This window comes from Bufo gargarizans, chromosome 6, assembly GCF_014858855.1.
Source record: "Bufo gargarizans isolate SCDJY-AF-19 chromosome 6, ASM1485885v1, whole genome shotgun sequence".
NCBI classification, from domain to species: Eukaryota; Metazoa; Chordata; class Amphibia; order Anura; family Bufonidae; genus Bufo; species Bufo gargarizans.
The window spans coordinates 313,625,949-313,642,041 of NC_058085.1; the positions used below are offsets into that span (position 1 = coordinate 313,625,949).

Below are 16,093 nucleotides of genomic sequence, written 5' to 3' on the forward strand. Positions count from 1 at the left end.
GATGTCAACAGCTGGATCGCTGATTTTCTCAGCCAAGAGACTCTATCCTGACAAATGGGCTCTGCAATCCACAGGTCTTTCTCTCGATTTGCGAACGATGGGGTCGGCCGGATGTGGATCTCATCGCCTCCCACTTCAACCGCAAGGTAGAGAACTCCGTGGCGAGGTCCACGGATTCTCTGGCTTTGGCGTCGGAAGCCCTTGTGATCCTGTGGACGCAGTTCACGTTTCCTTATGTGTTCCCTCCTCTTCCGCTCATTCCGCGTCTTCTCCGAAAAATCAGGTCCAAAGGTCTGCCAGTCATTGTCATGGCCATGCAGAGTATGACACGCATCCCTATTCTCCCTCCTCGCCGACTAACCCTGGCGTCTTCTCCTTCGGGAGGCCCTCTTGTAACGGGGACCGATCTTCCACCTGAATTTAGGGTCTCTACATTTAACAGCATGGCTGCTGAAGCCTCCATACTAAGGGCTCAGGGTTTCTCGGATGTGGTTGTCCAGACCATGATTCGTGCTAGGAAGCCGCCATCCTCCCGGATCCATCACCGGACCTGGAAGTCTTACTTCAGTTGATGCAAACGCCACCAGTTGTCTCCCATTCAGTTGTCGATGCCTCGACTCTTCTTTCCTGCAGTCGGGCATTAACTTGAGGCTGGCTCTCGGTTCCCTCAAAGGGCAAGTTTCAGCCCCTTCCATTCTTTTTAAACAAAACTCTGCTTTGATTTCTGTGGTTTGGACTTTTCTGCAGAGGGTGGCGCACGTTGACCCTTCCCCCCCCCCCCCCCTTACCGTTCGCCGTTGAATCCGTGGGACCTTAATTTGGTGCTCAGCGCTCTCCAGTCCTCTCTGTTTGAGCCTTTGCAGCAGGTGTCCCTTCGATTCCTGTCCTACAAGGTGGCCTTTTTGGTGGCAATCACTTCCGTCTGTAGGGTTTCGGACCTAGCGGCTCTTTTCTGTCGGTCCCCCTTCCTTATCCTCCACCAGGACAAAGTAGTCCTTCGCCTTGTCCAGTCCTTCATTCCGTGTCGGCATTCCATTCCAATGATGAGATCATTCTCCCTTCCTTTTGTCCTGCCCCGTCTCATCCTCGTAAGTAGTCGCTTCACACTCTGGATTTGGTTCGGGCTGTTCGAATCTGTCTGTTTCAGACGTTCTCTTTCCGACGGACAGATTCTCTATTCGTCATTCCAGAGGGGCTTGACGAGGGCTGGCTGCATCCAAAGTTTCCATATCCCGATGGATTTGTTTGGCCATTGTGGAAGCGTACTGCATCAGTGACCGGGCCCCACCCTTCCAGGTTACTGCTCATTCTGCTCGGGTAGTGGGGGGCCTCTTGAGCAGTACATCATGGGGCGTAGATGTCTGCAGACGGTGATTCTCTGATTGGCCGCAGGGCTTCTTCGTTTATGGCCCACCCCTGGGACTGCTGTGTCTGTGTCCCCCAATGATAGGGATGAGAAAACTAGATTTTTGTACTTACCGTAAAATCTGTTTCTCTTCCGTTCATTGGGGGACACAGCTCCCACACGATCTCTCTCTTTTACGGGCCTTTTCTGTGCCTGCGTGGTTCTGAGTTTGTAGATTGTAGATAGGAAATGTGGTTTTCCTGTTTTTTTTTTGTTTTTTTTTTTGTCTTCTCCTCCTACTGCTTTTGCACAAACTGTTTTAGCTTCATCCCTGTAGGAAGGGTATAGCTCGGGGATGGCCAACCCGCGGCTCTCCAGCTGTTGCAAAACTACAACTCCCAGCATGCAAAGACTGCCTACAGCAGGGCATGGTGGGAATTGTAGTTTTAAAACAGCTGGAGAGCCGTAAGTTCATCCCTGGTATAGCTGAAGGGAGGAGCTCACACTTTTGTGCTTAGTGTCGCCTCCTAGTGGCAGCAGCTATACCCACGGTCAAGCCTGTGTCCCACGCTCAAGCCTGTGTCCCCAAATGAACGGAAGAGAAACAGATTTTACGGTAAGTACAAAAATCTAGCTATTAGATGGGAAAACAGCTCATTGGTCTGCTATTCCTCACCGGCTTGTTTACTATATTCAGCGCTGACCTGCTTATCTCTGAAGCACATGTTCTCAGACATAACTCACTGCAGAGTAGCTATCAGACTTGATAGTGGGCGGGAGGAGGGCCCCTGGCTCATGAAAGTGTCTTCTAGCTTTCTTGTGCCATAAATCTCCCACAGTTCCTCCGTTACCTGTAGTTTCTGCTGCTGCCCACAAGAGGGCAGCAGAGTGCCAGCTCTTAGCATTCCATATAGCAGGCAGGATTAGCAAACGTGTGTGACATTGCTCAGGAATGTGGACCATACAGCAGATCTCTCGCCACTTTCCGGAAACTGAGGGCTGCATACATTGTTGAAAACCAGTGCTCCTCTTCACTTATGACTCCATCTTAGAGATGCGTCATATGGAGCCATGGGTTTTCTTTCAGCATTTACGGCAAGTGCATGTAGTTTGCACATTAGCCTAATGTTTTTATGTTTTTTTTTATGTTTTACGTTGCTCTTGGGATATCAGGAAGAATATTTCTGGAGGAGTAGGAGAAATATGACCGTGTACAGAGAGCAGATCATGAAGACAACTTTTTACCTGCACGCTCTGGCCTGTTACCATCAGCTACCGCTATAAGTGTCCCTCGTTCCGCTGTATGTCGCCATGTGGCCTGCCATTCACTGCATTAGGCTGTGTTCACTTCTGCTTTGGAGGCGTTGCATGTTCCGCAGGTTTGGAACCAAAGCAGCTATATTTTTATTTTTTTTCAAACTGACCCCCATTATAAGTCAGTACGGCCTGTATCAGAGTTTCCGTTCAGAAAACCACAACACAGATGTGAACAGAGCCTAAAATATTAAAAAGGGGGTGACCACTTTCTTCAATTTCCCCCATGTGCACATAGTCACCTAGATATATAATCTTATTAGATGGTCTACGCTGATTGGTTTTGTAGCGATTCCCAGTTCTTTACTTCCAGTCTTACTCACTTGTCAGTACAGGACTCCAGTCATGGAGGCCCAACACACCAGTCAGCGGCCTCCATTGAGTAACTGCATGTTCTAGTTTCCCTTGTCTTGCGCAGTGTTATTCAGTGGAGAGCCCTGATGGTTGTGCCAGTTCGCATGCCCCTCCGTGAGCGGGACCGTGGCCCTGCCTAGTAATTTCTCTTTTGTACATCAAAGTGTATATGGTTAAAGGGTTTTTGTCACCAGAATTAACCCTCTTAAACCGTCTGACATTAGCGATGTTCTAATGTCAGCAGAATCCAACTCTATTTTTATGTTTATTGATGCCCCCCTTACTGCGCAATTCTTACTTTTGTAATATGCAAATTAGCCACTAGGAGCAGGGGCGGGGGCGTTGCTCCTGCTCCTAGAGGCTCCGTTCTCCCACCTTATTCCACGCCTTGCCGTTCTTGATTGACAGTCCAGCGTTCGTCTTCTCCTGCCGGCGCTGTGTGCTGGGTAAGTCTTGCGCTTGCGCAGTGCCGTTTAACCAGCACACAGGGCCGGCAGAAGACAAACGCTGTCCTGTCAATCAAGGACAGCAGGGCGTGGAATGAGGTGGGAAAACTGAGTCTCTAGGGGCAGGAGCAACGTTCCCCCTGCTCCAAATGGCTAATTTGCATATTCCAAAAGTAAGAATTGTGCCGTAAGGGGGCATCAATAAACATAAAAATAGCAGAGTTAGGCCCCTTGCAGATGAGCGTTCCTCCCACAGCGAGTCCACTTCGCAGCACCCGACCTGACCTCCCAGCGCTGCCAGGGGGTCACATAGCATTATATTGATTTATGATATGTAACCCTTACAGTTCTGGAATGTATTGGATAACACTGGCACAATACATTCCATAAATCAATATAATGCTATGTGACCCCCGGCAGCACTGGGAGGTCAGGTCGGGTGCTGCGATGCAGACTCGCTGCGGGAGGAACGCTCCTCTTCAAGGGGCCTTAGATTCTGCTGACATTAGAACATCGCTAATGTCAGACAGTTTGAGGGTTAATTCTGGTGACAGAAACCCTTTATTCCAAGATACTTAGTAGTTAATGCTAGCAGCCAGAAGGAATCCCCTCCGTAAAACAGAACTGATATGCATAGTAATATTCCAACACCATCATAATACCTAAAAATAAACATTATAAATTAGAGCGAAGAGCTCTGCGTTGTGCTGTTTTTTTTTTTGTTTTTTTTTTATTCCCCCTGGAAATCTATAAATAAATTGACAAGTAGGTGTTCGCATTGATTGACAGTGCATGTCCCTAGACAGTCTGACCCACTGTAGGTAGCGATGACGGTGTCAGGAAGGGTAGGATCAAGCCTTTTGACAATAGAAAGGGTAACAGCAGGTCATCAATTTGTTTAGCGTCGAGGAAGCGGACCGGTCCTCTTTAAGTCTCGTGCACGTAGCTGTGTCCTATTTTTGGTTAGCGAAAAAACATATACCTACCATGTGTATAGAGCTATTCTCATCCGCAGAAACAGACAAGAATAAGACCTGCATTGCGATTTGCAGATCGGGCAAACTGATTCATTATAAAAACGGACGTGTGCGTGGCCCCATAATGGATGGGTCAGTGTACTGTCCATAAAAATGTACACGTTGAAGAAAAACAGTTAAAAGGGCTGTCCAGTTTTTGTCTTTTTTTTTTTTTTTTTTTTTTTTCTTTTACAAATTTGCACCCTATATAACTGAACCTGTGGGAAAATCCTAGAGCCAGGGAGGGAGCTGGAACAGAGTGCTGGAGAGCAGGGGGCTATGGGCTTTCCCATGAGTACAGCTGCTTTTGGTGCAACTTTAAATAAAAATCTGGACGACCCCCAAGTATATTTTTGAACATACCTGTATAAGGGTATCCTGATCAGTCAGAAAAATGCATTGCAATACCGGATCTGTTTTTCCAGTGTCATCAGGCAAAACGGATCCGGTATTTATTTTTTTCACATTTTTAAAGGTCTGCGCATGCACAGAGCGGAATACCGGATCCGTCAATGCAGCAATTTGAATGCTGGATCCGGTACTCGGGCAAGTGTTCAGTTTTTTGGGCCGGAGATAAAACCCCAGCATGCTGCGGTATTATCTCAGTCCTGAAAAGTCAAAAAGATTAAACTGAAGACCTCTTGATGCATCCTGAACGGATTAGGGCTGTTTCACACGAGTCCATTGCGGGAATCGCGCTCCGTGTGTGAGTGTGATCCTCCGCTCTGGACTTGCAGGAGCGCACGGCATTATCATGATTTATAATGCTATGTGCCTCTGCTTGACCTTATTTCTACAGAATCATACTGAAAGCTTTGTCACTATGGTTCTGTGAAAAAAAAGGCCATGCAGAGGCACATAGCATTATAAATCATGATAATGCCATGCGCTCCTGCAAGTCCAGAGCGGAGGATCACACTCACACACGGAGCGCAATTCAGCAATGGACTCCCTCGCGTGAAACAGCCCTTACACTCCATTCAGAATGCATTGGGATAAAACTGATCAGTTCTTTTCCGGTATTGAGCCCCTAGGACGGAACTTAGTGCCGCAAAAGAAAAAACGCTAGTGTGAAAGTACTCTAACCTTGTAACATTTTGATGTTGTGAATGTCCGTGACCATTGTATGTACGTTAGTCCGGCTATTAGTAACTTGCTGTCTTCCCGTCCTGCAGATTGCCGATATCTGCACAGAAGCTGTAAAGAAACTTTTCCGGCAGGATAAATTGGGCCATTCCTCTTTAGCAGCTGTAAAGATAATCTCTGGATTGGTGAAGAGTAGAAATTACTGTGTCCGCCCTGAGGTAAATGACTCCAGACTCCTGTGACCAGCCTTTCACATGCATGGTATTGCTAAAAAAACACTTTCCAGCTGTTTCTCGGTTATATCAGCCTCTGGGAAAGCTGGGGGCAACTATGTGGCTTCCAGTAGCACCCACAGGGATTGCCAACCAGGTTCCTGAGTGGTAGACTGGATTACGGAGGATGTATCATGCTTATTGTGGCATTCCGGTGTCTATGAAAGCTGTCAGGTTAACCCTATTAAAATCTGTACTGTCAGCACCCCGCCTGTCTATAAGATGCACCCCAGGTTTAGAAAACAGTCAATTAGAAATATTCAACTTCTTAAACCTTCCCTGGTGGATAATGAAGTAAAGGGATCAAGATCAGTAACTTACACACACAGCACTGCTACATAAACACGTGACAAACACAGATGAGAGACACCTAACACCGTGGCATGCACCCCATGACAAACACAGCCTTGCTACACAGCAGACAGATCATATGCACACACAGGACATCTCTGCTACATATACATCTCTCTCACACACTATTATCTTGATTAAAAGATCACGTTTCTGTCCACTTCCTGTGATCTGAGTTTTCATCTCCTTTCACTGTATCTTTGGACCCTTCAGCGTGGAGATGGCTGTGATCCTCTCCAAGGTCTCGCACCCTCCCACCTGCTCCAGTCACACAGACCGATGTCAGACAGGCAGAGAGGGGGAGGTACAGCAGAGCGCTGTATGAGAAAGAAGTCAGTGGGGTCTGGCACTTCTGGACCACCCTGACTGCGGACTAGAAGACGGAGGCACTTTTTAGAAAGTTTTTTTATTGCTAAAAAAAGTGTGTCTTATAGTCGGAAAAATACGTTAAATGTCATCTGACTTTCCCAGAAACCGTTAAATAAAACAATTAATGACTTTAATGTAAAGATCCAATATTTCTGTATATCTTCTATACTATATATGGTGTAGTGTGTGTTCTGCAGTTGTTGCATTTATTGGATGTCCGTTGTTTGGAGCAGCCACGTTGCTTCTCACCGTTATGCGAGTTGAGACTGTGCGCCAGACAAATATGCTGGATGTGAGCGGGTTATGGCGCAGGGAGCTGTAAGGCTCTCGGCTGTGTGGGTTCTTCTGTGCCAGACTCTCTTGTCATACGTGATCCTCTCTGACTCCAGGTGCTCAACATTTTGCTCTATCTAAGAATTAAAGAAGTTGATGTGAAAAAAGATGTAGAAGACATCGCCCCTAAGCAAAAGCTGATGACTTACAAAGACAAGAGGAAGAGTCTGTCAAGGATGCAAAGAAAGGTAAAAACTGGTGGTGAGAAGTATACGGCCTGTTGAATGAAAAGTAAGCTACTGTAACGCTAAAGAAAGCGGTCAACAGAGTAGTAGCGGACATTTCTGCAACTGAAAAACCCATTCCATGTGTGCGGTTGGGGTTCTCTCTGCAGCATGTGCATGGACTTCTGCAAACCACATGGAGAGAACTGGAGGGGAAAAAACATACATTTCTTTTATATATTTGTCCAAGATGGCAATTCCTCCCTGTAATCTCCCCTCAATTGCTACTGCATGGGAAAAGGTGTGGAGCCTAGTCTACTACACCGCAATAAAGACCAGTAAGTAAATCCACACCCATTTAGATACATACCCGTCCCTTAAAAGGGTTTTTGGGAGTTTAATATTGGCAGCCTATCTTCAAGATAGGTCATCAGTGTCTGATAGATGGGGGTCCGACTCCAGCACTCCAACTGCTCAGCTGTTTAAGATGGCTGCAGCATTCGCCAGAGCACCGCATCCCCCTCAACTCCTCGCAGCTTACCAAGTGCAGTGCTGTACATTGTGTAGTGGCTGTGCTTGGTATGGCAGCTCGGGCCTATTCAGTTGAATGGGACTGAGCTGCGCCTAGGCCTTGTGACCAATAAATGGGACTTCACTGGCCTAGGAAGAGGCCATGGCACCAACTGGAGTGCCCCTTCAAATAGCTGTGAATCCAGCAGTGAAATGAGACAGTAAATGACTTACAAGTCTCTCTTCAGTCTGTCAGTGAGCGCAAAAACTGAACATTGTAAATGTAAGAAAGAGCCACAGCCACTATGATAGCCATCTTCATTTTCCCTGCAGACTACTGAGGCCTTGTGATTATTCCTTTATTATATAAAGTTTCCTTTACCCAATTCAAATAGTCTAAGAAAAGTACCAAGAGAAGCTCTCGATGGTGTGCTTATATAGTCTACTGTATGGTGCAGATGAAGTTGTACAGTTTGTCTTAACCTTCTCCCTACATTCATCTTCTGGTCGTTATTCTACTCGCAGTGGAAGAAAGCTGAGGAGAAGCTGGAGAGAGAACTGCTAGAAGCTGAAGCATCAGAAAGCAAAGAGAAAAAACTGAAGCTGGTGAGTTGATGTTTGTCACTTTTTTTTGGGATATGACCAAATGTTAAAGGGAACCTGTCACCAGTTTTATGGTGTCCTAACTAAGGGCAACATAAATAAGTGACTGATTCTCTTAGCAAAATGCTGGGTCACTTTCTTTAATTGACCCAATCAATCTGCCAACATCTTGTATTGAAAAGCTCCAGCTGATAACGATGAGTCATGAATATTCATGAGCTCCTAACTCTCCCCGCCTTCCTGCTGCTGAATGACAGTTTGTTTCCATCTGAACCAGCAGCAGGTGGGCGGGGAGTGGCTATAGCTGTTAATTAAATATACGCTGGACTCAAATCAGCTCATTAGCATGTGGCATGCGGCATCTTTGTGTGTATATTATGAGGTAACCATCTGTCACACCAGTAAGTGAATACATCTAAGGTACTTTTTAGTAGGTAATGATTGTATATAATTAGTTAGATTATAATCAAATATCCACATGACAGGTTCCCTTTAAGGCCCCATACACTTGAGAGAGCTTGGCTGATTCTGGTGTGACCGGACAGCTATCTTGTGTTTATGGGGGGCCTCCGATGATGTTGGGAGGGGAAGGATCAGGCTTGTTGAATTTCAACTGCCTATCTTTTTGTTCTTGCAGGAGATAAGTCTTCTCTAGAATTGTCTGGCAGCAGCTTTCTCCCCTTTCCCCTTTGACAACATTGTATAAACACCTGAAGTCTGTGACGAATAATTGTTCATCAGACAGCTACTGAAAATGTATGGCCATCTTTAGGATTCCACATTTGGGGCATGATCAGATGAGCCTGCAACGTGGAACTCGCTTGTGTCTTCTTCTTAAAAGGCTGCCGGAGTGAAATTATCCAAGCCTTATTCACACAGTCAGTGTTCGGTCAGTGATTTCCATCAGTGATGGAAAAAACAGGTGGAGGTGTGTGGAGGCTCAAATCCTGGTTTTGGCTCACAATCGCTGATGTAAATCACTGATCGAACACTGTGTGAATAAGGCAGGGCTAACTGTGGTACCTTCTGGCTATTATACAGTTAAAGTGCTATTCCAGCGCAAAAAAAGGGATCTCCATGGGCCACACATGCTGTACGAAAAGTAGCAGAACTTACCGATCCCCGCCAATGCCATTCCGATTATGCCAGGGGTCCCCACTGCTCCCCACTTTTCACTCCCCACAAAAGGCTGTGAACGCCTCTCAGGCAATCAGTGGCGGCAGCAGGACCCCCCTCAGGCAGCTAGTGGCTGAGTGGCAATCCTAGCCATTTGCTGCCATGTAGAGACAGGAAGTGCCTCGGGGCCCCAGCCATGTTGGAATGGCGGCAGGAGGGATCAGGGACGTGAGTGTACGTTTTTATTTTTTTATAGCGTTTGCAGCTGTGGGAATACTTTTTCTTTGTCCTGAAATACCACTTTAACTTCAGAGCTGCAAAAAAATATTATTGCTGCTTAAAATAATTGTCTGTTTTTCTCTCTTTTCCCACAGCATACGGAAACACTGAACATTGTTTTCTTAACCTACTTCAGAATCCTAAAAAGATCGCAGAAATCTGTCCTCCTTCCTGCCGTCTTGGAAGGCCTGGCAAAGTGAGTGTTTATTGCGAGTAGTCGTCGTTCGGATGTGTGCCGATATCTAGTGCTGTGTCACCAGGTTGTTATCACATAGCAGATGCCGGTACCTTGCTGAGACGTCTTCTTGGGCTAGCTTTATGTACCGTGTATAATGCACCGGATCGCTACTAGTTTTTACCACTGATGGTTTATGCTCCGCAGCTCTGGTGTAATTGCTGTTCTCGGCAGTGTCTTCAGCATGAGGTGGTTACACAGAACCAGTTCTAGGACAATTTCCTAGAATATTGTCATCCAGTTGCACTTTACGCAGTGTGGCGTTGGAGTCTGTAAATAAGTGTTGCGTGATGGTTTTCGCCATGCAGTTTTGTATTAATTAATGTACATTAGAAATGGCACAGTGACCTTGGTTAGACTAGAAACTAGATGGCTACAGACGTGCCGCCGTGTCCACTGCTGTTCATTCTGTTCGCATTAGCGCTCATTAAACTCACCGCCCTGTGGCTACATGGTGTGGACAGGATGGCCTCTAATGATTACTTCAAGGGAAGCTGTCGTCAGTGTGTGGTAGGGCTGCAGGGCAGGCTTGAACTGATATGTAACTATACCTTTTATTAGGTGATTGCTGAGAAATATGTGTTTCATTCATATGCAAATGAGGTGTTAAGTGCACTGAGGGCGGACCCTAGCCCCTTGGCGCACCCTAGCTCCTCAGTCTTTCTCTGCCATCCTCTTTTTAATTGACTGGGCCTGGCAGAGGAAAGCAGAGGAGCTAGGGTGCACCGAGGGGCTGAGACCTGCCCTAGGTGCACTTCATAGCTCATTTGTATATGTGTAAAAAGTACTGCTCCTCAGTGTTGCTGCATCAAATTGCTAAATAAAAGGTATGATTGCATTAGGCTGACCCTGACCTGTACCTAATTGAAAGCAGTTTTTCTGATGCGGGATTCCCTTTTAATACTGGGAATACAGTTTGATAGTGCACCATTAACACAACTCATGATTCTTTCAGGTTCGCTCATCTAATAAATCTGGAATTTTTTGATGATCTCCTTATCGTGCTAAATAAGCTCATTGAATCTGGTGTAAGTATGACTCTTATGTACCTTTTTTTTATTATTTATTTTTGAAATTCTGTTTACTCATATTGCTCTTTCAGACATTATCGAAGTTCCCTATCAGTATGTCTGATGTGTGTGGGAGGAAACCCACGCAAACACGGGGAGAGCATACAAACTCCATGCAGATGTCGTCCTTGGTCAGATTTGAACCCAGGACCCCAGTGCTAACCACTGAGCCCCTCCGTGCTGGCCACACCCATCTTCCTTGCTTATGTCAGTCTTACTAACCTGCATAGCAAGGTTTAAGGAGCGAATAGGGAGTTAGGATAGGACATTAACAGTAGGTCGGTGGGAGTCTGACTCTTGGCACCCCCACCAATCAGCAGTTTGTTTCCTGAGAATCAATTTTATCGTTTTGGACAAAACGCTTTAAAGTTCAACTTCTTCTTTACATTCCTTCTGACTCCAGTATAACGATCAGAATAAATCCTTGGATCATCGTCCCAATCTATCACCCATAACACGCCATATTTCTCGCCCAGTTTCCTTGGGGGACACAGAAGACCTTGGGGTATAGCTCATCTCCATAGGAGGCGTGACACTAAGTGAAAACTGTTAAGCCCCTCCTCCACAGCTATACCCTCAGCCTGGAGAGAGAGGCTCCCAGTTTTTGCTTAGTGTCCAAGGAGGCAAGACACTCCCTGCTACTGCAGGGCTGTTTTCTCCTTGTTTTTAATTTAGATTTTTACTTTTTCTTTTCTTTTTGTTCCAGACATTACGGGACAACAGAGTCGCACTAGACCTCTCTGTTTCTCCCGGGGTTGAGCTGCGCCAGTGCCGGTCATCCGCACTGCTGCCTCCCCCACAGAAGGCAAGGTGGACCAGGGCAGCCCAGCTCCCCTGCATCCCGCCAGCGCAAGGGTCGCCCGCACGCCAAGCCCCTCTTCCAGCGTCCTGCCACTACGGTGCCAGTAGCTGAAGGGGCGACCCTGCTGGAACGGACCGAGGGTGAAGACGGCTGTGGTGAGAGAGTGGCTTCTCCAGCCCTACGACCCCCTCCCCCCACCCAGGTCTCCTGCGTGACTGACCCCCATATTGGTCCCTGCTGGTCCTAGGCTGGCCCCATCCTAGCTTGTTTTATTAGCTCCCTCTCCTCCCCTCCACAATAGGTGCCCACTGAGGGGTTATGCTGGCGTCCCTATCATGCCGCCCAGGGAGCTGCCTCTATACGGGCACCCGGTCACAGGGTTCCCCCCCCCCCACCCTATCGCCTTACCGGTGCGCTGCTCAGGGCCAGAGGCCCTCTCCTGACGGCTGCAGCGTAGGGCCCTTGTTTCCGGTCCGCGGGGTGGGCACCCGCGGCCGGCATGACTGGTGCGGTGTCCCAGCAGACCCTGGCGACCACTGCTGCTCTCAGAGGCTGTCTTTCCGGTCGGCCGGGCGCCGCAGAAAGATTCTTTCCAGCTCCTTCCCGGGCCCCCTGACTGTTCCGGCCCGCGGGGTGGGCTCCCGCGGCCGGTATTATGCACGCGCCGCTCCGCTCCCTCCAGGTCCTTGCCGGTACCTCCGGGCACCGCGAAAATTTAGGCCCCGGCTTCGCGGCCGCGAAAATTTAGGCCCCGGCTTCGCGGCCGCGAAAATTTAGGCCCCGGCTTCGCGGCCTAGTAGGCCGCAAATTTCCGGCCTCGATTGGAGGGGGCGGGCACTCTCCAGGCGCGAATTCTTCCCGCCGGAGGTCCCCCCGCCCCCAGGGCATCGCTGCACCGCTCTCAGGTCGGATCCCTGTTAACCTCTTGGATGCCGACGGCTCCCATCTGGAGGAGACCCTAGGATGGCTAGCCTCTCAAAGAGGCTGTGCCCTTATATGGTGGCCCCTTCCTGCCTCAAAGAGGCTGTGTTTTAGAATAATAAATAAAAAAAAAAAAAAAAAAAAAAAAAAAAAGAATTAACAGTATGTGTGTATATATATATATATATGAGGTATCTGTATTTTTTTGTTGGCTGCGCAGGATGCTGCAGCCTGACCTTAGAGCGCTGGCCGTATGCCTGCCCCTATTCCATAGGCGGCATGTTGCGCTCCGTGGCACTGGCCAGGTATACATGTTCCCCTTCTAGGCGGACCCTTGCCCTCTCCTGGGATACGGCGCTGGCCAGGTGCAGGCCGCCCTTTTCTATAGGCAGAATTAGTCGCCTTCTCCAGTCACGGTACTGGCCATGTGCATGACCCCCCATTATAGGCGGCATACTGCACTCTCTCTGGCTGCGGGCTGGCCTTGTGCATGACCCCCTTCTGTAGGCGGAATACTGCCCTTTTACCGCATACGATGCTGACCATGTGCACGACCCCCTTCCATAGGCGGAACGCTGCACTCTCGCTGGGTTTGCTACGGCCATATGCGTGACCCCCTTCCATAGACGGGACGCTGCACTCTCGCTGGATTCGCTACGGCCATATGCATGACCTCCTTCCGTAGGCGGAACGCTGCACTCTCGCTGGGTTCGCTACGGCCATATGCATGACCTCCTTCCATAGGCGGAATGCTGTACTCTCGCTGGGTTCGCTACGGCCTTATGCATGACCTCCTTCCATAGGTGGAATGTTGCACTCTCTCTGGCTTCGCTGCTGGTCATACGCATGACCTCCGTCCAAAGGAGGGCTGCTGCGCTCCCTCTCTCTGGATTCGCTGCCGGCCATATGCATGACCTCCGTCCATGGGCAGAACGCTGCACTCTCGCTGGATTCGCTGCCGGCCATATGCATGAGCCGGCCATGTGCATTGCCTCCTTCCATAGGCGGAATGCTGCACTTTCTGGATTCGCTGCCGGCCATACGCATGACCTCCGTCCATAGGCGGAATGCTGCACTCTCTCTGGATCTGCTGCCGGCCATGTGCATGAACTCCTTCCATAGGTGGTTTGCTGCACTATCACTGGATTCGCTGCCGGCCATGTGCACGACACCTTCCTTGGGTGGTGTGCTGCACTCACTGGAATCGCTGCCAGCAATGAGCATGTATCCTTTCCTCAGGCGGCATATGCACAACGCCACTGACTGTGGTTGTTTTCTCGCCAGTGCGTTGCTGGCCATGTGCATGTCCCGCATCCTTGGCGGGGTGCTTGCATTTTTGCTGGATGCGATGACGGCCGTGTGCATTACCCGCCCCTTTCTGGGTGGAATACTGCTCTTTCGCCGGATATGTTGCGGGCCATACACGGCCCACCTCATCCATGGGCAAGAATTTGCACCCTCACGTGACCCATGGCTGTCCTTGAAATGCTGTGCGGGATTCTTGCTTGTTCTCCTTCGTTGTGGAGTAGTTGCACTCTCACAGTATTCGGTGTTAGGTGGGTTATTGCGCACTCGCTTTATGGTAAGATAACCCCGTGCATGTCCCCCTTTCTCTGGGCGGACCTCCTGCGTTCCCGCTGGGTACTGTGCGGCCATGTGATTAGTCACCTTCTGGGCGAACTATGGTATGTTCTACTTCTCTGAAGTTGTTACTGGCCTTGGGCAACCCCCCTTTGGGACGGGCCTTTGCATTCTTACCAGCTGCAGTGTTGCCAGGTGCATTTCCCCCTTTTCTGGGGGGCCTGCCTGCGTTCCCATCGCATGCCATACTGATGTCTTGTGCATCACTCCCTTTCAGGTTGCATTTTGCACTTCCGTTGATACTGTTGGGCTCTGTGGCTGATCCCCTTCACTGGGTGACTATTTTTTTGCAGTGAGCGGAATTTTCTGGTGCGCTCTGTCCGTTGTTTGGGCCGTGTATGCCTTCTCCTCCCATAGGTGGGTTGGCCTTCTCACTGCTTGCGGGGCTGTTCGTACGTATGCCTCACTTCCTCCTGCGACATACCCTTTTTTCTCTTGGGATGTGGTGCTGTCACGGGCCTTGCACTCTTCTCTAAAGAGATCATTCTGTCCACCTGTATAACCCTTGGGTGCTGTCATACAAGCATTACAAGTATGCCGCTGTATTCAAAGGTGTATTCTTTAGATATGAGTAGATGGGCTCTACTTGCTCTCTACTTCGCCGAGCTGGGTGGTGCTCGTTTTTCTGGTTTGGCCTGTATATTGTGGTCCCGTTGTTTCGGCATCCACCATGTCCGTTGGCCTTTCCACCTGGGGAGTGTTCGTGGTTCTTTGATACGTACCCTTTCGTTCTCCCGTGCACTCGCTTCCCGGCGCAAGTGGTCACTGGGTCGAGAGTGCCGTTTGCAGTGCCACTCGATTTCTGCGTTAGCTCTGGCGGGACTGCTGTTCCCTCGCCTGCTACTGTTTTTTCCTCCTCTTCGGGTGTCGTGCAGTATGAGTTTTTTCTTTTGGCGCCCCCTCTGCGCTTTAGGCTGGTCCGCTACCGGGTTCGGGCCGCTTTTCTCGGGATGGTCACCCAGCTGCTCTTGGGTGCTCACTTACCCAGGTCCGTAGGACCTCCACCTTGGGTTCTTCAGGGTACTCGCCTTCTGCGTGGCAGTGAACCGGGCGTCTCGGTGAGCGGGGTTCTGCCTTTGAGCTGTCCTATGGCTTCCCTGTTGCCCACTCCTCCTTTCAGTTGTAGGGTGTTATGCCGGCCTCTGTCTCGACTGCCTTTTTTCGCCGGCTCTGCTTGGCTCCCACTCGGTTTGGCTCGGCTCCCTCCGATGTGGCTTTTGCCCGGCCGCGCTTCAGTGGCTGTTCCTTCGCTGCCCTCCCCTCTGGGGAGAGCTTGGTTGTTCATGTGGATGGTTCTGATGTTCCTCTTGGCCTCGTGCTGTCTCCCTTGTTCACTCTGGCTGTAACTTGGGAGGACCCCCATTCAGTCGAGATTGTCATTAGATCTCCCACACCGGGACTGTAGGACGTCTTCCTGTGGTGGCTACATCAGCATGGACTTTAGCCTGTCTTGTCCTGGCGGTTGCTGGGCGGACCCTTCGGTTCCTTCCGTCTGTCCTTCTGCTCCCCCACTCCGGGTGGTTACAGGACTACGTTGCTCGGGGGCCGACGGGACCAGTTTTGCCGACCGTTCTGCCGGTGTTACTGGTCTGCGCCTGTTCACATTGGGTTTCACCCGCTTGCCCAGGCGACTCTAGCGGGCTCGCTAGTGTTCGCTCCTGGCCGTGTTTTGTCCAGGATCTGTTGTAGGACTTAGGGGTTTTACCGGGGGTTCTGTGGGAAGCTGGGCGTTCCCCCACTCTGCCTTTCTCTCTCCATGGTTCTGTCTTTCTCCAGTCCGACCTGGATCTGGGACTGGGACTCTGTTGCTTGAAGTGTCAAGTGTCAGCGCTGTCCTTCCCCTTTCGGCGTTCCCCGGCCCTCTGG

The 16,093-nt window shown here is 49.5% G+C and overlaps 1 protein-coding gene across 2 annotated transcripts in view; it reads left to right on the forward strand.

Annotated features, from left to right (window-relative positions):
* The window catches only part of NOC3L (NOC3 like DNA replication regulator), an 81,426-nt gene that overhangs the window by 39,011 nt on the left and 26,322 nt on the right, over positions 1-16,093 (forward strand). For both annotated transcript variants that reach the window (XM_044297341.1, XM_044297342.1), the window contains exons 10-14: positions 5,651-5,779; positions 6,943-7,074; positions 8,086-8,166; positions 9,654-9,754; positions 10,749-10,821. In XM_044297341.1, the coding sequence (XP_044153276.1) occupies positions 5,651-5,779; positions 6,943-7,074; positions 8,086-8,166; positions 9,654-9,754; positions 10,749-10,821 (516 nt within the window). The remainder of the gene's footprint in view (positions 1-5,650; positions 5,780-6,942; positions 7,075-8,085; positions 8,167-9,653; positions 9,755-10,748; positions 10,822-16,093) is intronic.